At 40.9% G+C, this 22,204-nt stretch overlaps 1 protein-coding gene across 10 annotated transcripts in view; it reads right to left on the bottom strand.

Annotated features, from left to right (window-relative positions):
- The window catches only part of FRY (FRY microtubule binding protein), a 308,821-nt gene that overhangs the window by 182,352 nt on the left and 104,265 nt on the right, over positions 1 to 22,204 (bottom strand). For all 10 annotated transcript variants that reach the window (XM_074986277.1, XM_074986272.1, XM_074986262.1 and 7 more), the window contains exons 9-16: positions 20,512 to 20,604; positions 20,319 to 20,417; positions 13,882 to 13,983; positions 9,260 to 9,363; positions 8,657 to 8,765; positions 6,872 to 6,958; positions 3,612 to 3,783; positions 1,239 to 1,371 (exon numbers count right to left, since the gene is read on the bottom strand). In XM_074986277.1, the coding sequence (XP_074842378.1) occupies positions 1,239 to 1,371; positions 3,612 to 3,783; positions 6,872 to 6,958; positions 8,657 to 8,765; positions 9,260 to 9,363; positions 13,882 to 13,983; positions 20,319 to 20,417; positions 20,512 to 20,604 (899 nt within the window). The remainder of the gene's footprint in view (positions 1 to 1,238; positions 1,372 to 3,611; positions 3,784 to 6,871; positions 6,959 to 8,656; positions 8,766 to 9,259; positions 9,364 to 13,881; positions 13,984 to 20,318; positions 20,418 to 20,511; positions 20,605 to 22,204) is intronic.

Below are 22,204 nucleotides of genomic sequence, written 5' to 3'. Positions count from 1 at the left end.
TGAGAATACTGAAGAGCATTGTGGCAATCGTTGTATGAAGAAACATACCAAGCCTGATACTCTGATGCTGAAATACTATTATTATGATTTACATAGTAACACTGGTGCACGTGACATTTAATAAAAATAAATGATGACATGGTTCCTGCTCCAAAGAGCTTACAATCTAAGTTAGACTAACAGAGCAATGGAAACCAACAAAGGAGGATTGAGGAAAATTACAACACACAGATTATTCACAGTTGTAACAACAGCTGGATTTCAGCGGATTAGTGGAACTGATTGAGTATTCTCTGTACTGCTGATAGGCAAACCATTTCATCTGACAACAGTTTAGCTGCCTCTCTACTGCTATTATCTCTCCAATGGCCTCATTTGATACAAGGAGCAAGACTCCCTCACAGGGTTGGCTCTCTTATCATACAACAAATCCTTCTGTCTCTCCTGCAGCAAGTAAAGGCAACTTCTGTCCACTGATCTGGTTCCTCTTTCCACAAAGGCAGCTCTCTGCAAGAGGCCACTCTGCTTCCTTCATCATAGGACATTTCAGATTTTCTGTACCTACTAAAAATCCTTCTTCCTCGAAACACTCAACAAGAAACTTGTTCAATGACTCATATCGGATGTACTTATCAATGCGCCAATGAAGATACATGCCTTTTAACCCTCTTAATTTTGAGACCATCAGAAGATGCTTTGGAATTATAATGAAGGTTTGATTTTGGCTGTAGTCAAGGACATTGAAGGGAAATATCAAAACTTCCTTACTATTAACTGTAGATCTCAAAATGTACTGCCACCCTGTTCAATTTGACAGATGGCAGATAAATTTAGCAACTGTGGTCTGAGTCATTCCCTTGCATACTCTGCTGATAGACCTTGCATTGTGGACATTTGTGTTTTTAAACTACCTTCCCATTCCTAAAATTCTGAGGTAATTTTGGCTGCTTTTGGGGGGAGTAATGCAATTCACCAAACTACCACATGCATTAAAATAAATATTGAAATCCATAAAATCAGCTATATTTTCTGACTAAGAGAGGGGATACATCGCTGACTATTCCAGCTATATACCCACAAATTGTGAATTTAGCAAAAGGCCCTAAGTATATATTAAACTGTTCTTGTTACACTCCATTTCTATGACAGCTAAGAAAGAACTTGAGAATGGTTGGAAAAATAAAACAGAAGCTCATTTTGAGTTATAGGATTTTGCTTTACTTTCATTTCACACTCACGTGATCATGTCTTCAGGTTCTTTGTTTAACATCTGTATGTTAGTTAACATCATACATCGTCCAACTTCCTTATCAAGATGTCTTAGGATGTTGTCCACAGCTTTTCTTACTTGAGAATAATACAATGACATACCTATAAAATATATATTTTATTTTTAAGGAAAAACATAATATTAATAAGGGTTCAGGCATTTTGAAGAGGAGAAAGCTTCTTACCAGCAGTGTTACTAGAAGTAAAAATACAAAGTAAATTTTAACCCAGCTGTAATCCAGGGGAATGCAAAGTGAGGTGTGAAATTTCATAAAGACTGCTGGGTTTCAGGCTCATTCATCTCATTAAAAATACTGAACCATGTGACTGTTTTTATGTATGCATGTTCACATTTATATACTGATTAATAAATATTTTACATTCTAAGTATTTGTTTTCTTACACATGCCAAGAGAGTTTTTCACATAAACATAGCTGAAATTTCCGTTGGCTTGGATTACATTAGACAGCTTTTGCAGCTAATTGCAGGGATGAAAAGTGGGGCCCGATGTAAAAGGTTTGCTCACCCCAGATGTAACCTATTGCATTAACTACTACCTGATTCACAGCCAGATCAGCCACCCTTTATCATGGTGAGTAGTACCTTACTCTGAGAATAGTCCCAGTGATTTGGATAAGTTGTGGAGAAAAGTACTAATACAGTACCATGGGCTATGACTAGATTACAGTGATTTGTTGACAGTAGGTTTTGTTCGAAGATATCTTCCGACAACACTCCTCTCAGCAGAGAGTGGTCAGACTGCCTGGCCGCTCTCTTAACAAAATGGACAACTGGAAATACAGCAGACGGGGCTGCCCGGTGTTGTGGAAGCCCTGTCTGTTGACAGAGGGGCCCCCCAGAACTTCCAGACTGGTATTCTGTTGACAGATCTCTGTCAACAGACGCTTTCTGCCTCATGAAGGGAGCAGCAGAAAGCTGTCGACAAAAGTGCTGCATTCCATTAATTTACTGTTAACAGACACCTTGGGAATCTGGATGTTCCCTGGGTTTTGTTGACAAAATGCCAGTTTTGTTGACAAAACCCTCTAGTGTAGACATAACCGTAGAAACTGAAATCTGCCGGTTAAATGGAAAATGAATTCTGTGTAATTCTCATCCACATCCAGAAAAGTTATTTTTATAAATTTAGCCACCCTCTGAGATTTTGAGAGCTTAAAAAATTGACAAAAATAAAGGCTTGCAGCCAGCAGCTACTCTTAAAATTAACACAAAAAATTGGATTTGAACTTGCTTTCACACGTTCTCTTGATATGAAAAACTAGGTCATGCTGTTTTCTATTAAATACAATATTATTTTCATACTGTGATACACTAGTAAACTGAAAACAGATAATTTAGATAATGAAAAATGTAAAACACTTCCTACTTTTATCATATTAGCTGAGCTTTTCAAAGAATCCCAAGGAAACGTTAGCTAAATAATCACCAATCAATAGCTATTTCTTATTGTTTTTCTCTAACATTTCTCTTTTTAGCAGATAAAGCCAGCACAGTTTCAGAATTCTGAAGTGACCTCAGCAGTCAATTTCTTCATATGTTCTAAATCCCATGGTAGTGCAGGAAACGAATAAGTAATCTACCATAAATTTATATTACATCAAACCTGAATAACTGACCTCCATTTCATTTCAGAGTTAAAATCTGTTTATAAGAAAAGTAATGAATGCAGCCTCAGTGAAAACCAGACTGTTTAAACCATGTACTACATATTTCTCTGTATAACTATTGTAACAAGAAATAAATGAATAACAAGAATTCAAACCTGAAGACTCTTAATATTAGATGCAGAGCTTACTAACATAAGTAGCAAATATGATTAGTTACAATATTAAGCAACTAATGCCTGGCAGTGATTGCAAGACTGGGCATTAAATGCATCTAAAACTTTCTTCCAGTACTTAAAATATAGATACTCCTGGTATTTCTCTAACTGGTGGAAAAACTGAGTACAAACACTGTAATTCAATTACTAGTGGGGAGGCTGAATAAACATGAACAAATATTCAACACTCAGAAGATTTATCTATTTACCTACATATATGTCCATCCCATTAAGTGACTCTCACTATCGGGGTCCCCAACACAACAGTTCATGAGTATTTTTATTCAGTGAATCATGAAATAAATTCCAAGAAGCTTAAATTTAAGAAAATAGAATTAATCAGTCCAAATAATGTATTTCACTAAAAATGCATGATAATTGAAAATACAATTACATACTTAACTATACCAAGATTTTCTACATGTTCAGTTAGGAGTCTTGTACACTGGTCATTCTAGATCATTTTAACTTTGCACATTATCACACGCCTGTACTGACCAATCATTTTAGCTTCCTCCTCTGTGAGAGTTTTGCTTAAGTAGGTTTTCTTCACCCTTAGAGTGTTTCCAGAGGGAAGGACAGCTCCAGTAACCGGCATTGGAGGTTCTCCATCTTTTTGCTGCAAGCTATCAGCAATCACCAAGAAAGCTCTCAGACCAATGTTCATTCTCTGTAATGTTCAAAATGTGAATGAATAGCATAAACCACTCACATTTTAAAAATCAAATATCTTAGAAACAACATTTTGCTATACCAAATCTTAATACATTAAATTACAGAAATATTTCCCTCTGCAAAATGTGCACAGAATAAAACACAAGCACATTAAAATGTTAGCACATAGATCTATGTCTGTAACGCAAACTTCATTCAGCTGAGGCAATTACGAAAAAACTGTGATATAACAATTCAACTATATTTTGTAGAATGCATCATAGATTGTATTAAATAAGGCTAAAATAAAATAAATTAATTTGAGCAATCAAAATTAAACTTAACACTTCATTATGGTTAAATATACTTAGCTTAACAGGACTTCTCTCCCAAATAATTATATAAAACAACTAGTTCAAGGCAGTATTCTGATGTTTTATGGTTGTGTTTACCAATCCCAGAGGCTTGGCTGGCTACATTCTTTGCTATTTTTAATACAAGGGTCTACTCCACAAAAAACTGTCTACAAAGATTTAGAGCTTAGTATGCACATCTGCCCTGCAAGGAAAAAACAATCAAAATTCATTCAAATCCCCTCACTTTCCCATCAATAATTCATTTCAAAACAGTAGCACCTAATTTTATTTACAGGATAAATAATGTGGGTCTGTGTTTCTTACATCAGCATGCTTTTAACTGGAGTTTACTAATGTTATACGGCCCCATCAGCTGTTTTCTTAGATGGCAATATGGAAAAAAAACATGTTGGCAAACTACATTGCAAAAGTCCATAAGACTGATAATTTTACATAAGGAATTAGTAACGGTATTCAGGGTCAAAACTGGATACAAGACAAGGAACACCCTGGCAGAGCTCAATGATCTGCATACTTCAGGGAGATGTATCTGCACCAAATACTCAACTTTGGCACTAGAATGGACTATGGTGTAGGCGTTGCCAGATCTTTAAGAATGCATTTATAGGATACACAGAGTTTGCTGTGACAATGCTCTGTGAGGAGACTAGCACAGCCACACAGGGATGGAGCATTAGGACGTAAACAAGTTAAATGTAGCTTGTTGCAGGGCTCTTCAGACTCCTTCTAAGTTCAAAGAATGTGGGAAACCAGACTAAAACTTGGTGAACAATGCCCACCCAACTCTTCTGCTTCTTTTCTATTTGCACTGTTAAATGAAAGTGGAAGACTTGTGTGACTAGTCCAGTGGTTCCCAAACTTTTCGGCACCACACCCCCCTTTTGACTTTTGAGAAACCCTCATGCCCCCCCGCCTCTTCTTTATCATCATTCAACCCTCCTTTGAACAAAAAATTCAATTTGTAATTTAAAATAAAGACAAAAATTCAATATAAATATGTTATTTAAAATTAAAAATAAGCACAAACAGTTTTTCTTGGCCCCTCGCAGGTGCTTGGTGCAGCCACAGCTGGCCAGCTACTTGAGCCCCATGCCAGCCGCCAGAGCTGACTGTGACAGCCCCCTGCCCGTCTGAGACCCGCGCTGCCAGAGCTGTCCGCCTGAGACCTGCACCGCCGGGGCAAGCCACCCACCTGCCCACCATCTGCCTGGGCCAGCCGCATGCCCACCCACTGGCTGCCTGAACCCCACACTGCCAGGACAAGCTGCCCGCCCACCAGTCACTTGCCCAAGCTGCCCACCCAAGCCCCATGCTGCCAGGGCCAGTTGCCCACCTGCCATCCTGAGTGGCCCAAGTTCCACACTGCTGGGGCCACACACCTACCTGCCAGCCCAAGCCACTCTAGCCCCAAGCTGCCTGGGCCAGCCACTAGCACGAGCCACCTGAACCTAAGATGCCAGGGCCAGCTGCCCAAGCACTGCGAGTCCCACAAGCTGGCTGGCCACCCGAGCCCCACAAGCCCTGTGAGCTGCCCACATGAGCCCCGCCCATCCCACAGACACAGGCACCACCAGACCCCCAGTCTTACCCTGTCCCCATCCCCCTCACCTGAACCAGGCACCCCCAGCCTCTCATCTAGTCCCATCCTCCTCCTCCCCCACCCCAACCCCCACTCACTCATCTTTGCAGGAGGCAGATAGCTCCATGTAGGTCTTCACCGGCTGCCTGCTTGTTACAGAGGCTGCTCGACGTCACCCATGTAAAATGGCAGGGGCTGAGAGCCGGGTGCAAACGCCGACTCTTTCTTCAGGTGGGTGGAATGATGGCAGGGGGGCCTGGGTAGCCTTGTACCCCCCTTGCAATTTCTTCATGCCCCCCAGTTTGGGAAACCATGAACTAGTCAATTATGTGCACTCACAGTTAGAGGATTATTTTAACACTTTTTTTGTCTAAATATTTTGTAGAGTCTATTAATAAAGTTAACCATTCAATTTTGAAGCCATTTGACAATTTAATAGTAGGCTGTATATAAAATAGATCTATTTACTGAGATCAAACTTGAAAAATATTTAAAGCTTGCTTTTATTTTTCATTCCCTTGCAAAGCATTTTTACATAATTTAAAACAGAAGCATGCCCCTAACAGTAAGGTTTTGATTATTTTTCTTTATTTATAGTTAAACCAGTTTTCTAATGTTTCAATATTTCTCTCTTAGGAAGGCACTACAAAACTTGCACAGTTCCTGTGGCCACACTCCTATGATCTAATCCAAGTGCACTGATCATCATGCTCATGTGGAGTTTACTTATCTTTTCCTTTTCTGTTAATCTGCCTCTCCATCTTCCTTGACTTTTTCCTACACCTTTACTCTGTTTTGATAATACTGAGTTCTGAAATATGGTTAGTCCATTTTGTAAGTTAAAGATATCAGTTATTAAACATAACAAAGACAGAAAGACAAAGAGCCATTGTGGATCATAGTTTTCTTTCCATTCCTCAACTTGACTTTTGATAACTATCAGTCAGAGAAAAGCAGGAGACAGGTGTTCAACAAAGTAACAGTTCCACTGGCTTTATCCAAACACTGGAAACACTGATTTACTTTACTATTTTATCGATTCCAAGATTTTCCCTGCATCAGTGGATTAGGGCACAACCACACAAGAATGAACACACCACAAAGCAGAATACACATATTTCAGTACGAAGTGTGTGTATATGTCATACCTCTGGGTTGAGACTGAAAGCTTTTGCTGGTTTCCCAACACAAAGAAAGTCAAAGATAATTTCTTTCATTGCAAAATCTAAACGTTCCTAAAATGGAAAAAAATATATTTATATATTTTTACAAATCATATAAAATTCTTTTTCTTTCTTTCTTTCAAATAAGGCAACAGAAATACGCAAGCAGGATGACATCAAGATTTATTTTTAAACTTATTTAGGACTAGATTTCAAAAGTGCACAGCACCCAGAAGTGAGCTCAGATTTCAGTAGAGCTCAGTTCTCATCAGCAGTGAAAGTAAGCCAGTGCACGCTGGTACGCAGCTGAGGCAAGAAGGAGCCAGCCAGCTGGGTGTTCTGCTGCAGGAGCGGGCATGATGCATTCCCAACCAGGCTCCTAGGGCTCTCCTGCAGACTGCTGAACTAAGCAGCAGGCAGCCAGGAAAGCCAAAGGGGCAGGCTGGGGGAATACCACCACAGTGGTCCGAGACTGCCCCAGCCTCAAGTCCCCTCCCAGGGTACCCTTTATGGAGGGCAGGGGGCAGAAGCCCCTTCCATTCCCACCAGCACTGCTTGTTGCTTGCTGTTCCCCTTCCATCCCTGTCAGGGAGCAAGAGGGAGGCACAGGGACACAGTGCACCTGCTTCCCTTTCCCTCCTGGCTGGCGCGGGGAAGGGGCAGAGAAGTGAGTGACCCAGGCTGTGTGCCCCTCTCTCACTCCTTGAACAGGAGAGAAGGGGAACAGCGAACAACAAGCAATGTCAGTAGGAACAGGGTGGGGAAGAAGGGTGGCTTTAGCTGCTCTTATCTCCCTAAGGGATGCCCTTACCTCACCCTCCGCAGTCCTCTCCACACTCCAGCCCCCTGCTCTGAGCCCCCCACACTCCCAGCCCACTGCCTGAACTCCTGCACCCCACACCCTCCAACTCTTTTCCCTGACCCCCTCCTCATACTCCAACTCTGACTCACGCACAGGCCGAACCCTGCCCATAGGCCCCCCATGTCCCAATCCCCTGCTCTGAGCCCCCCTGCTTTCCACCCCACACTTTAATATCTTATAGGTGAAGTCATAACACTCCCGCTCCCCTGACCAACGACCTGTCTTGAGCCTCCCAACCCTCCCGGGTGGACAATACAACAGTAGCCACAAGAAATTTAAGTTACTTTCACCCTTGGCTCCTATTCCAGCTCCTATCTAAATGCAAGTTGCTGAGTATTGATGGAGCACTTGAAAAACTGGCCACTAACGTAACTAAACAAGTCGCTTTGGAAGACTGGTTTTTAATCAGTTAAATTGCATGTGAGCAACTATAGCACTAATGCTCTATGTTATAAAACAGATGTCTACACATAGGTGTCCCAGTTCAGAAAAACATTTACATTTATGCTTATGCGCTTTGCCACTTAGCTCAATTTTAAGCACATATATAAGCGCTTTCCTAAATGGGGATGATTCGCTGAGCTGAAGCCACAGAGGAGACTAGCCTTCCATTGCTGAGTGGAGAATTTATGTGGTAAACTTCCACTAATTCCAAATAACACTGTGTGTGTCAGTCCCTGGTGCATTACAATTGCATACTGTTTTTATCCCTTGTTTTACACCAGTGCAACTCCACTAAATTTTTAGCTTAATCCACACCCACAATTTACCACTGCCTAAGATAAGGTTATCAACAGACTCTGTGTGTGTGTGTGTGTGGGCCTGCACATACCACATTTATTCTTCCATTAATCATTTATTAAGGAAATAAATTATTCACTACTTGGACACCTGGTTCTTTTCCATACCTGTGCAATGAACTGTATAATTTTCACAAAGATGTTTAGAGGCATATCCCTTGGCACCACACCACGAGATCCTTTTGGGAACAGCGTTGTGACAATGGTTATAAGTCGACTAAGAAAAAAAAAAGGCAGCATCAGCACAGTTCCCTTCCTTGCAGATGAGTGGCAGGTGCATCTTCTTGTTTAATTATCACAAACTTTGTCTGTAAATCTTGATCTCATTTACAAAGCCTGAAGTATAGAAAGGCTTTTCCAAATTAAAAGGTACAGTAATAAATACCTCTATTGTTTTATTTGTAAATTTGACTGAGTTATTGCTGATTTATTATTTTGCTGCAAGAATGCAGCCCAACAAATAACACACTTCTCTTTCAATCTCCACTATTTCCGGAAGCAAAAATTAATTCTGACTACATTCTGGTTTTAGTAACTTCAAAAAGCAAGAGAAAAAATGTTAAATGTCAGAAAAGGAAAAACGTTTTCTTGTGCACATTTGACAGCGGAATCTCTTCTAGGTCAAGGGCACTCAGTGGAGCCATTGGACCTCTACAATGGAAACATCCACAGCAAAGAGGATTGGTTACAATTACAGTGGTAAAACTTTACCTCTGGGTAGCTGTATTGCTTTCACATTTAATTCTAATCATGTAAACCCATAGTAGTCTGTACAGTGACTCCAGTGCAACTCGAGCCATTTTGGGGTCCTTGTTCTAGAAAAACACAAGCAAACAGTAGACTTCAGCCAGTTAAGTCTTAACTCCACAAATCTTCCTAGTATTTTCTTAAAGCACAGCCTAGACAGGAAGTTTGGTCTGCATCTCCACACAGTGCAAGCCAAGACTCATAGTTTTGGTACTGAGCATCATAAATAGATGTGGAAACACACAGCTGCTTGATGGTCAAATCTAGTAATTGCTCACAGAAAAGTATATAACATCATCATTATACAGCATTTAACATAATATAAGAACATAATTTAATCTTAGAAGTTTTTAAATGTACTTATAAATATATATTTTTGAAAATACTATTACAAGATTTCAGATGGCCTAAGTGTCTACATTGGCATAAAACAGATGAAAGGTAGTTCAACTAAGAATCTCTATGGAAACCAATCCTATCAAATCTAACCAAAAAAACACCTTTAATTACATTGTTGTATTTCTGTTAACACAAATCTTATTTCACTATTATGCACTGATATCGTATTTATTATATATTGTGCAGATTTACAAATTACAAAATTGGATATAATGACCAGTGGAAATGGATAACTACTTAGGCTGCCAACATCTGTGCTGGTTTGTTTCTGAAGAGTGTGAATCAGTAAAGTCCCCAGTTTCCCCTTCATGTGGTGTGTTACCCAGTTGTTTCAGCCTTGGCACAGCCAACTGAGATTCTTCACTGTGTGCCTCTATCACACAGCCTTTTAGACTGAAATAATGGTCATAGGTCCCTGTAGCCAGACAAACTTGCTGGCAGGCTGGGGGCGGCCACGCTCTACCTTCGCACGGGTGGCTCGGAGCCAGGCGGCTGGAGGAGCCACAGCGCAGAAAGCTGCAGGAGATGGATGGAGCCAGGCCAGCATTCGGCTCCTCTCCTGCTAATTGGGAGAGGGAGATGGAAGAGTGAGGGGAAGACTGGAGCAGTAGAAGATAAGGGAAGTGGGGGCAAAGGACAGGAATAAGAGATGAACTGAGAAGGTCAGTGCATCACCATACAGTGTAGCCATTCAGCTACAATGGATTTTTGGCATTAACAGATACCCCTTCCCCCCATTAGTTCATTAAATCCAGGGTTTACTGTATTTGGACAGAACTAGGCAGGAAGAAAGTGACTGAGGCACATTTTAGCATCTAGCTTATCTTTGACCCTGATCCTGCAAAATTGCAGCAAACGAGTAACATTTATTTGCCTCTGCTGTACCACTTCCCATTCCCAAAGTTAAGCAAGTAGACCCTGAATACCTGTAGTTCGTCCTACAGCTCCACCTCTACCAGAAGAGGGTCTGGCTACATTGGATACACTCTTCTTCTAGATTCTGTTACACCAGGGGAATCTGTCACCCATATCCTTAGATAACAAGCAGTCCAGTAGCAGCTTAGAGACTAACAAATTTATTATGTCATGTGCTTTCATGGGTAAAGTATACTTCCTCACATGAATGCAGCAGAAAAATGGAATCCAGGGTTTATATAGCGGGGGCGGAGGGGAGTGAGAAGAGGGTTACCTGTCACTAGTAGGACCAGTTAATGAAGCAAATTAAGTATGATGTGTTCCATTCCTGCGAACATCAAGGGTGGAGAAATTGTCCTTGTAATTCCTGATTTGGGGACAATTTATATTTTCAACAGCAGCCAGCAGCTCTAAGGCCCTTTGAAATGCTGGGATCCTAGGCAGTTTCCCCTCCCCCCTTGTCAGTGGGCCTGCTTTTATCCCTCTGGTCTGCAAGTGCCCTAGTTTCTTGACAATCATATTCTGTATCTGCTTCTCCCAGGCTGATGTTTTGGCCATACAGAAGCCAATGGGAGTTTTATCAGGGAAGCAGATGGGATTTTATTTTGGCAGGTTGGGAGAAGTCTGTAATACTGTAACATACATCACAGCTATATATCTATAAAAATCAAACAATAATATCCGTCCTATGAGATCACAGGCATAGTTCATAGGGCAGCTCCAGCCAGGCCAGTGGGACATGTGCATGGGCAAATTTCATGACTGTTTGGGGATTGCAGTTTTGGGGATAATGTCTTCATGTCCTCCTAAATTGTGCCCATGTAGTAAGTTTTTAAAAGGGCCTATCAATAAAAAAAACAAAAATACAAAAAACAGGCCCACATAAAAATATTTGCTTCTGGAATGCTTACTTACCATTCAGAAACTGAGTAGCTATGTTTAAGGTGAGATAAAGTATAAAATAAAGCCTACTGAAAACTTTCTCACCCATTATCGTATCTTACTGTTAGAAAATAGAAGTGCTTTTTCATTCTTGCTGTGTGACTCTCTCCCTTTTCTGCTGATTTATGGGCCAAATGACATTGGTCTGAACTTTGACAAACCAGTACAAGTGAGCATGAAAGGATAGCTTTGCTAATGCAACGTGTCATGTATTAGAATGCACAACATATTTAGCATTATTTACTGATTGTGACTTGAGTGAAGACATTTAAAACATTTGGAAATATGTCAGAATGGCTTAAAGAAACTAAACAAAGTAACTACAGATGAATTGCATAAATTATATGAAAGCAAATCTCAAAAATTAATGGCAGTGCTATTGAGCCATATCACTTTTAAGAAACTAAAATTAATATACAGTTGAATATAAAAATCTGTATCACATTAACATTTAGATGACAAATTATTTTTGAGCTCATTATTGACTATTCTATTTCAACACCACCATTTGACATCAAAGCAATACTGCAATTAGTTAAAACACAGAGAGCTTTTCTATCACTTTGTCCCATACAAATTTAAAATGATCCAAAGCAACAGAATTGCTGCTTCCTTTTGGAAAACTATCCCAGGGCTGTGTCTACACAACCACCTTCCTTCGAAGGAAGGATGGTAATTAGGGTGTTGGGAGGTTATTAATGAAGTGCTGCTGTGCATAGGCAGCACTTCATTAAGCAAACTTCCCCCGCAGAAACTTGGAAGTTTTAAACTTCAAAGTACCAGCACGCGTCTAGCCGCAGGTCACCCACCGGTACTTCAAAGTGCTGGGGCAACTTCAGTCCCCTCTCTCCTTACTCTCTAACTACCTATATTCTATTGGATCCTCCACAATCATAGATCATATCTGAACTCCTCATGTAACTGCCCCGCAGGCAGACTCAAACCTGGAACCACCAGAGCTTAGCACAGCTGCCTCTACTGCTTGAGCTGAAGACCAGCTGGTTTTCAACGTAGGCTGCAGAGGACACATTCTTTCTCTGTGAAGTGCTCTAGGTACCAGTAAACGGGACAGTTAACCGCACATAGGGGTATGGGTTACACTCACATGTATGAGTGAATTTTCTCTCACAAGGTTTGTAAACTAAGCCATTTACAGTTAATAGTGCTGAGTCACAGAAAGACCCATGGCCTGATCACAGCAATGGAAAGTTTCCCACTGAGGCTACGTCTACACTTGGGCAAAACTTCAAAATAGCCACTCTAATGGTCAAATTGGAGAATACTGATGAGGTGCTGAAATGAATATTCAGCACCTCATTAGCATGCTGCTGGCTGTGGCAATTCAAAAGTGTTGTGTGTTGCTCATGCGCAGCTCATCTACACAGCGGTCCTTTTCGAAAGGACCCTGCAAATGTCAAAATTCCCTTACTGCTATCAGCCAACGTTTTTTGAAGTGCTGCAGCCAGCAGCATGCTAATGAGGCACTGAATATTCATTTCGGCGCCTCATTAATACTCCCCGATTTGGCCATTAGCATGGCCACTTTGAAGTTTTGCCCAAGTGTAGACACAGCGTGAATGTAATAGGCTTTGGAATAAGTCTTAACTATGACACTGTCCTTCCTCTACTTCTTTATATCAGTAACTAATAACGTAGGTTTCACATCTCTTGTATTTGCTGCACCATTCAACAAAATATATTAATTTTAATAGCACATGGAGAAAAAGCATCTTCTTAAAGAAGCAACTACTATGCATGCACATTGGGTGATTAATTAAAACATTTCTTAATTTCTTAACTGGCTGAAAATAATAATAACAATGAGCACTATTTCAAGACAGGCACTATGTATTCAGACCACATATTTCAAAACAATGAAATGTTATTTTGAAATGCATTTTTGTGTGTAGCAGCATTATTTCAAAGTAGCTATTCCAGAGTATCTTATTTCAGAATAACATTGCTGTGTAAACATACCCTGAGTGAAATAAAAGGTTAAAAGATAACTTTTTTTCATTTTTTTCTTCCACTCCATCCTGGCCAACTTTTACCAACAATTTAGTCTGTCCTCACTTGCATAGTCAATAGTTGGGTTGTTTGGTTCAAGGAAATCTCCATGAACAAGTATATGAGAAATTTAAACTGGGTACAGGAATATTTTTTCATTGAAAAAATACGTATAATTAAATCATAAAAACTCTGCTATGAGACAAAAGCATGGATAGAGTCAGCTATTTTCAAAAATTTGGCTAAATCATATAAAAGTAAAGGTGACCCAGGTGATGTACAGTGAGCTAGCAAAGTATTAAAAACAAAAGTAAGATACTAACTTTGAGATTGGATAGGCAGTTGTTGAGAAAAATATGCCATCTGTTTAAAAAGAATTGCTTCTGACTGACACACAGCAGGCATGTTACCAAAGGATACAAAGCCTAAATAGAAAGAAAGATGATACAGGATTATTAGTGTGTCAGTAAAACATCAAACTAATTTAACACGAGAACTATTGTACATTTAGCATCCTAGATTTCCTGTGTGATTTTATATGCACTAGCCAGAATAAGCACATTGTTCAGTAACATAATTTAAACGGAACGCTTCTTTGAGCTGTTATTAATATGTATGCATTACTCTGTACAAATACAGAATTATATTTGCATGAAAAACAATCAAATGCCTGAGCAGAGCATTGTTCAGAAATCCTAAAGATGGGTCAAAATGTTGTAGCAGCACAGGGATAATTTCTGTGTCAGTTAACTGAGGCAGTGTCTACACTGTGAAATAAATTTGAATTTAAGGCAGTTAGCTCGATATTACCACGACTGTTTTCACTGTAAATACTATTAGCTCGATTTAGGGAGCACTAATGCTGATATCATAATATCGTCAGTACCTGCTGGGTATAGCATCAAGCTCGAATTCAAAAGTTTGATTAAAGGCAGGTGTGGAAGTGCCAGGACTTAAAATCAAATTTATTAGCCCCTAGAGGTGTCCCATATGTAACCTACAATGCCCCTCAGTGCTCTGCTCTGGCTGCTGCTCTTCAGATGTGCAGGAATTAGGTAACAAGAAGACCATGAATTTCAAATCGGGACTAGGAAGCCTGTGGCTGTGGGCTCATGTTTGTATGATAGACTGAGAATTTTCTTTCTTTCTTTGCTATTAGCACTGTGAGAGCATCTACCCGTTACAAACCTCCCCTGCACAGAGTTTGTGGCTCTGTCTCTACACTTAGTGTTTTTTCTGCGCTGCCTGGCACTAGCTGCTGCCCCGTCTCATCACATGGCAACAAGGCTGTTGGTCATGCTTTCATAAGAGGCCAACAAACTTCTTCTCAGTGGTTTACATTTGTGTGTGTGTGTGTCCCCTCCATCTCCCACAGATGCCAAGCAATCAGGGTCTTTCCCGCACTCAGCCACATCATGTGGGTAGCCCCCAATCCAATAAAAGGACGTGCCCGATGTTCAGTGCTGACCGTGTTGGCAGGAAGCACCGTGTCCTGGCTAGCATGTGGTTAGGGCTCCAAGGGGGGAAAGAATTTCAGGGGCTTGCAACCACTGGCAAGAAGTCTCCCTCAGTGGCTAAAATATTCAGGGGGGCCACCTCAACTGGCTCCCCACCAAAACTTTTTTGGGGCCTTTCTGGGTCAGTCTCCCCCCAGTGGCTAAGACATTCAAGGAGACTACTTGAACTGGCCCCCCACTGAGCTCCCCTACATGCCCCACGCCCCACACCCCAGCAAGGACCCAGGCTTGCTGCCACCTGAGGGAAGTCTCACCCAGTGGCTAAGATATTCATGGGCTCGCTGCTGCCAAGGGGAAATCTCCTCCAGTGGCTCAGATATTTGGGGCTTGAAGCCACTGCGGGAGGAGAAGTCTCCCTTGGCAGCTAAGATTTTCAGGGGCGGTGGAACATTTCGACCTGCTCTGCAGCCACAGACCACAGCACCCTTGCTGCCAAAAATATTTTTGAGGGGGTTGCTGTCCATTGCAGGAACCTGCTGCTTTTTGCAAAATCTTTAATATTTCAGTTATAAAGTCTTTTTCTTAACCTTTCCTATCCTCTTTCTTCATGCTTTGGCCCCTCAAAAAAACAAGGAACAGTGGGTGGAGGGCTAGTTGAGATTCCTGTTTCCATTATAAATTCAATGTCTGAGATTTCACTGCCATCTCCTGTGTTGGCAATGTCTGTGTAGTGAAGAGGGAAGACAAAAATCTTTTTTCCTAGCCTTTTCTATCCTCTTTCTTCTAACCTTGGATCCCTTGACACAGGGAAAAGTGGGTGGAAGGCCATTTGGGAATACAGATTGTCCTTGTGTTATTTCCATGGATCAGATGCAATCCAGGGAGCAGGGATAGTCAGTGGATGGCCAGCTCAGAACACAAGCTGTGCACAGAAGCTATATAAGGAACTGGGAAGCAAAATACCCTCCCCTGAGCAGCTCTCTTTTAAAAAAAATGTTACTATCAACACTTTCTTCAAGCTTTTCATTGTCCCTGTGTTATTTTCCGGGACTGGATGCAATCATGGGAGGTGGGGGATAGTCAGTGGATGGCCAGTTGAGAAGACACAGACTTGCTGATTTTTATGAAATCCTTAATAATTCAGTTACAGGAAAAAAAGAGATTTCTGTTAACTTCACCATCTTTATTGATGCCCTAACTTTCCTTCCTTCCACCTGGAAAAATGGATGTTTGCTTAACACGGGAGGGGAATGAGGACAATGCTGCTTGGGAAGATGATGTCAAAGACCAGCAAGCATACCCAGAATGCTATGGGGATAAGGTAACTGTGGGATAGGTTCCCATAATGCACTACTGCAACAGTCGATATTTTCCAATTGAGTGTGGCAGCAATAAGTTGACTTTGTGAGGTGCACATGGGGAGGTGAGGATAGTCAAAATTGAATTTATATATTCCAGAGTTACAAAATCAATATTAATAAATTTGATTTTATCTCATAGTGTAGACACAGCCTATGAAATGTACAGGTTGAACCTCTCTTGTCTGACACACCCAGGACCTGACCAGTGCTGGATGAGACAATTTGCTGGATGATTGGAGGTCAATATTTTTCAGCCCATCACCAATACTTCCACTGCTTAATGGGCTCTTAGCAGACATTTAAGAGTAAATTACAGCTAAAGAACAGCACAGAACACTGAGAGCCAGGACTGGTGGCTGTAAACAAACTTTATGGGACTACGGGAAACATGGTCACACCCATGATAAGTAATAGCCTGGCTAACTAAAATCACGCCTGATTATGGAGTTTGCCAGATGAGAGAGTTCCAGACTAGAGAGGTTTGGCCTGCAGTAGCCTGGGAATCACAGTGCCTGTCATATTCAGCTTCAGAATCACTACAGTCCAGTGTTCGTTGTTCACAGAAGACCTAAACCCTCAAAATCCCTGGTCATTTTATTTGAAGAGCTGTTAGATCCAAGGACCACATGGTTTAAATTATAACCAAAACATAAGCCTTCTGGAGGTTTAGTCTTGTAGGGTACCTGCTTATAAAAACAGGCAAGACAAAGGATAGGAAATCAAGCAATGTTTGCTGCGCTATTTTTCCCAATTCGTTCTGACTGTTTGATATTTGCACTGCAAAAATATTAGACGAAAAGTTAGAAATAAATAAATTGATTTTAATAGTGACCCTGATGTTCCCACCTCCTCCCCGCGACAGTTCTTATGTAAATGCTGCCAGGTCAGGCCTCTCCAAAACAAAGACCAAAGAAGAGGTAGCTTTCTTTACCATAAACACAACTGACTCTTAAAATAAACCCTAAAAGTTCAGCCTAAGGCCCGTCCCTCAGTATAAACCTCACTGTAAAAGCCAAATTCTGCTTCTCTGAACCCAGGATGCACCTTGACTGTAGCCAGTTTTACTCCAAGTTCACTGACACATCAAAACACATAGAAAGTTAGTAGCCAGAGGAAATTAAAACTCCGTCTCAAAAGGCATCCTCACCCTACTGCTAGACATCATGAACGTAGCAGATGAAAAGCCTTATAGGACAAGGCAGCTTACATGCATATTCACTGCACGAGTCTAATAATCCCCCAAATATAATTCTCATAGCAAAAGCTCACACCCTGAAATTTAAAGTAGCATGTATTCTTGCTGAAAAAAGGCTGACAGTCCTTCCTCTGGAAATATCTGCCACTGCTATCACTGCTAGCTTCTCACCATAACCTTTACAATGTTTGCTTTTCTATTAGATCATCTCAGTGGTCTTCTACTTTGTTACTTTTCATTCCGTGGTATCTGTAAGTGAGCCATCACACAGAAGAGCCCAAACTTTGTATCAGTCAAATTGAGTGGCATTTACTCGGGTGAGCAGCCCCGTTATCTCATCATCATCAACTGTGGGCTCAGCGCCCATTGATGTCTGATGCCTCTCTCACTATTTCCTTCCATCTTTCCCTATCCAGTGCAGAGTGGCTTAGTTTCTGTAGGCTAGCTCCGCACCAATCTACTACCTCATCTATCCACTCTCTGTGGCATCTGCCTCTCCTATTTGAACCCTCCATTATGCCGAATACTAGGGTCTTAATTTTTCGTTCGTCGTTCATTCTGCAAATATGTCCAAATAGTTGTAGCTTCCATTTTATAACCTTCTGCAGCAGGTTCTCTTTCGGCTGTATCTTCCTATATAATTTCTCATTGGTGACCTTCTGCATCCATCCTATTCTTAGACTCTTTCCATAGCAACTCCTTTCAAACGCCAATATTCTTCTTTTCTAATCTTTTGTTATCACCCATGTTTCACATCCGTACAACACGCTACTGAAAACACACATTTTCAAGATGTCCAGCTTCGTTCTTAAGCTAATTGCTTTGCTTTTCCAGATTTTATCCATTGCCTTCAAACTCGCTCTTGCTTTCGCCATTCTAGTCGCTATTTTCTTCTTACAGTCTAGATCATATGTTATGTTGCTCTCCAGATATGTGAACTTCTCTACATTTTCTAGTTCAATACCATCCACGCTGATCTTCCTTCCCATTTCTTTATGTCCAAATACCATTGTTTTTGCTTTATCAATGTTCATAATCAGTCCGTACCGCTTCCCTTCTTTGCTTAACACCTGCACTGTTTTCTCTAGCTTCTCCTCATCTTCCTCAATGATAACTATATCATCCACGAACCTCAAGTTAATTCTTTTCCTGTGCACAGATATCCCTTCTACCTCTTCCTTGATCTTGTCCATCTCTCTCTCCAGATGTGCGATGAAGATACTTGGCCATATTGGATCTCCTTGTCTCGTACCTCTACTTGTTTTAAACCAACTTCCCAACTCTCCGCATGTTCTCACCACTGCCTCTGCATTATCATTGATATCTTTCAACAACTGTATTAGTCTGCTATCCACTCTGTATGACTCCAATACCACTCAAGTCACTTTCTGATCTATACTGTCAAATGCCTTTTGAAATTCGACGAAGTGCATATGTTTTTGTTCTTTTGTTGAGCTTCCTCCGCTATCAGTCTTAGTGCCAATATCTGCTGTATGGTACTTCTATCTTTTCTGAACCCTGCTTGCTCGTCTGCTATATGTTCTATCTGCGAACTTAATCTCTCAGTCAGTATCATCATCAGCACCTTACCTAGATGACTCGTTAGGGCAATCATTCTGTAGTTCTTGCACTCCAGTGTACTTCCTTCCTTGGGTATTGTCACTAGCACAGATCTTGTCCATTTCATAGGTGCCCTCCCTTCTTTCCATGCTATATTACATAGTTGGTGTATTTCCTGAATCATGCAGTGGGGTTATTTGCATGGGAAAATTTCTACATGCTGTAAAGATTAAAGAACTTACTGGGTCCTTAGTTTGCTGATGTTTCACCAACGTGATTTCAGTGTGTCTGCATCCACAATAAGGATAGATACACATGGGCTTAATGGGAGAATTCCCGGCTCCACTGAAGCCCAAAACTCCCACTGACTTCAATGAAGGCAGAATTTCACCTGAAGAGTAGTATTTTGACTCTCTTTTGGAACTTTCTGGAGTTATGACAGCAGCAATAATAAGTGTGACTGTATGAAATCATTATTGAAACCAGCTAGCATCACACCCCAGCACTCAGTGAGAAAGTGGAGGATAGGGAGGCCCTTTAGACTTTTACATAAAATGAGGAAGGTCCCATGAAAATAACTTTATTTACTTAAAAGGCCAATGACTTCACAATGGATTAACAGTGGCTGCAGTGCTGAGGTGCACTGACTCAGATGGAAAGATAGAATGCTTAAGGCAGCCAGTGTCAACCTGACTCAATGCTCCACTTGATTCAGTTCAGCTATTGCTCCCAGGGATACACACGACACCACTGTTAGTTTCTCAAGAAAATATAAAATATGGAGTTTCTTAGCTAACATGCTGTGAAAAAAGCCTTGCTATTTTAAAAGGCTATTATATATTGGTTTGTTCCTGCAAAACATTACTTAATAGCTTTGAAAGAGTTGTTCCCACTTGTTCCATTAGTTCTCACTCGACAGGCAGTACATTCTGTTAAGCTTTTCCTCTGGTAATAGTCAGAAACAAAACATATTGGCCATTTTACAATCATAATTGCAGGATCTGAAAATACCTGGAGGATTCAGACTGAAACAGATGTGGATATAACCTGTACTTTTGAAATGGTAATTAACTGTGCATTAAGCAAGGTGCAGATAAATGGGTTTGCAACAAATTCTGTGAGCCCTTTGAGAATCTTGCCGAGAGAGACTTCTGACAAAGAAGCCGCAGCTTCTCAGGTTTCCTTACCAGTGAGTGCTTCTTTCGAGAAGAAAGCTCTAGTGTTGTATCATACAGGCTTTCAACAAAGTTCCTCAAACAGGGGACATTCACTTCATTTTTGACAGCCTGAAATCAGATTTCATGTTAACAGTATGTTTTTCACAAACTGAATTTCAAATCTAACTCAAAAAAGTCATGCAAATAAATGAATAAAACTTACAGCAGCTACAGGGACAAGAATTTCAACAAACAGTCCTGCTAATGCATGCTTGATATCTTTGTCCTTCACCTCAAGGAAATAATGTGCACATTCCTAGATGACAATTAAAGAGAAGAAAAAAAATTGTACAACAGGTGGACTAAACACATTCAAAATTTACTAAAAGCACATGTGATAGCTCTTGTTTCTCATACTGCAAAGAACAATTTATATGCCAATGAATGTTTAGGTTCTACTTTCATAATATTCACTGAACATGAATCAGTGCATAGCCCCAGAACATATCAGGAAGGAATTGTGTCTCTGTCCATGACAATCCATTTGCTTTAGCACATGCAAACTGGTTCACGGGGAGCCAAATTCAAGGTTCCCACAATGTCCAGGCCTGCCTAGCTGTCTATGGGAGAGCAGCAGTTACAGCCCTGCATTGAGATCCATGTGGCACATAGCCCACAAAAGGGAATTGGAATCACCGTATGCCTCTCTAGTCTACCAAGTGGGTGCAGAGGCCAAGGGATATTCCTGCCCTAAATCATTTAGGTTAGGTTGTATTGCAAGGGCACAGCCTACAATAATTTTGAGGGCAGGAACTGTGGCTCAGGATAGCATGGTTCATTGTGGAGAGCGGTAATTTATTATGGAACTACACCTGAAATAAATTACTACCCCCATCCTCATAGCTGGGCTGGTCAACAAGTAGAAGGGCAGAAGTCTAAGGTGTGGCCAAACTGCATTGCATCCCCCTCTCCTCAACTGTTCTGGAAAAGGAGTAAACAAGCACCTAGCTCCAGTTACTCCTGCCTATCTTGGCCCAAGGTCCAGACAGATACTCCCACTCTTTTCTAGTTCAGCAGAACTTACAGGTCTTTGGCCACTCTCACAATTTGCTGTCCCTTTCTGTCAAGGGCATTTCACCCTACACCCTCCACTGATGAAAATGCACAATAAAATCTCTCCGATCTTGATCAATACTGTCCCTCCACCTTCTCTGATGGCTAGACACCATGTGGATGTTCTTCCAAGAAAGGCTTAGCTGGTCTGTCTTCAGCCATCCTAAGTACATGCCTTGTCCACTGGATTTGTTGGTATTTCAGTACATTTATTAAATGTGGTTCTTCATAGACTTCCAATAATTCCATTTTAGATCTGCTCTGTAATATCATTCTTCCTTATTAGCCCCTAAATGAATAGCAATTTATCTTTCAAGGGACCTAGCTGTATTTACTCCTTTTCATCAAGTGGACAGGTCTCTCATCCACATAAAATAATAGGCCTTATAAGGGGTTTCTTTCTGTGTCCGACAATAGCTAGCGCATCAGCACATCCAATGAGTTGGTGAAGCTCCTTTACAAATTCCTACCATCCTGAGAATTCTGCAATCATCAGACCACTTTCTTCTAAAGCCACAGAAAAGGGTACTAGGGACAATATGTCTCCTAGCCTTTGTTAGCAGACAGCCTGCAGTGTACAAGAAGGGTTCTCACTATCTTTCCCTCCCTTGCATGGGCATCTAAACCAATTTACAATATAGCCCATATCTTATAGTTATTAAACTGTAATATTTATAGTGCAATCTGTATTAAAAACACATCAAGTATAGCTGATTTTAGTATATACTCAACACCTATAATACATTTATATTCTGTGCGTCATGGTGAGCTTGACATAACATAAAAGTATGGTGACAATCACA

This window comes from Carettochelys insculpta, chromosome 1 (assembly GCF_033958435.1).
Source record: "Carettochelys insculpta isolate YL-2023 chromosome 1, ASM3395843v1, whole genome shotgun sequence".
Taxonomy (NCBI): Eukaryota; Metazoa; Chordata; order Testudines; family Carettochelyidae; genus Carettochelys; species Carettochelys insculpta.
This window is presented reverse-complemented; position numbering and strand designations above follow the sequence as displayed.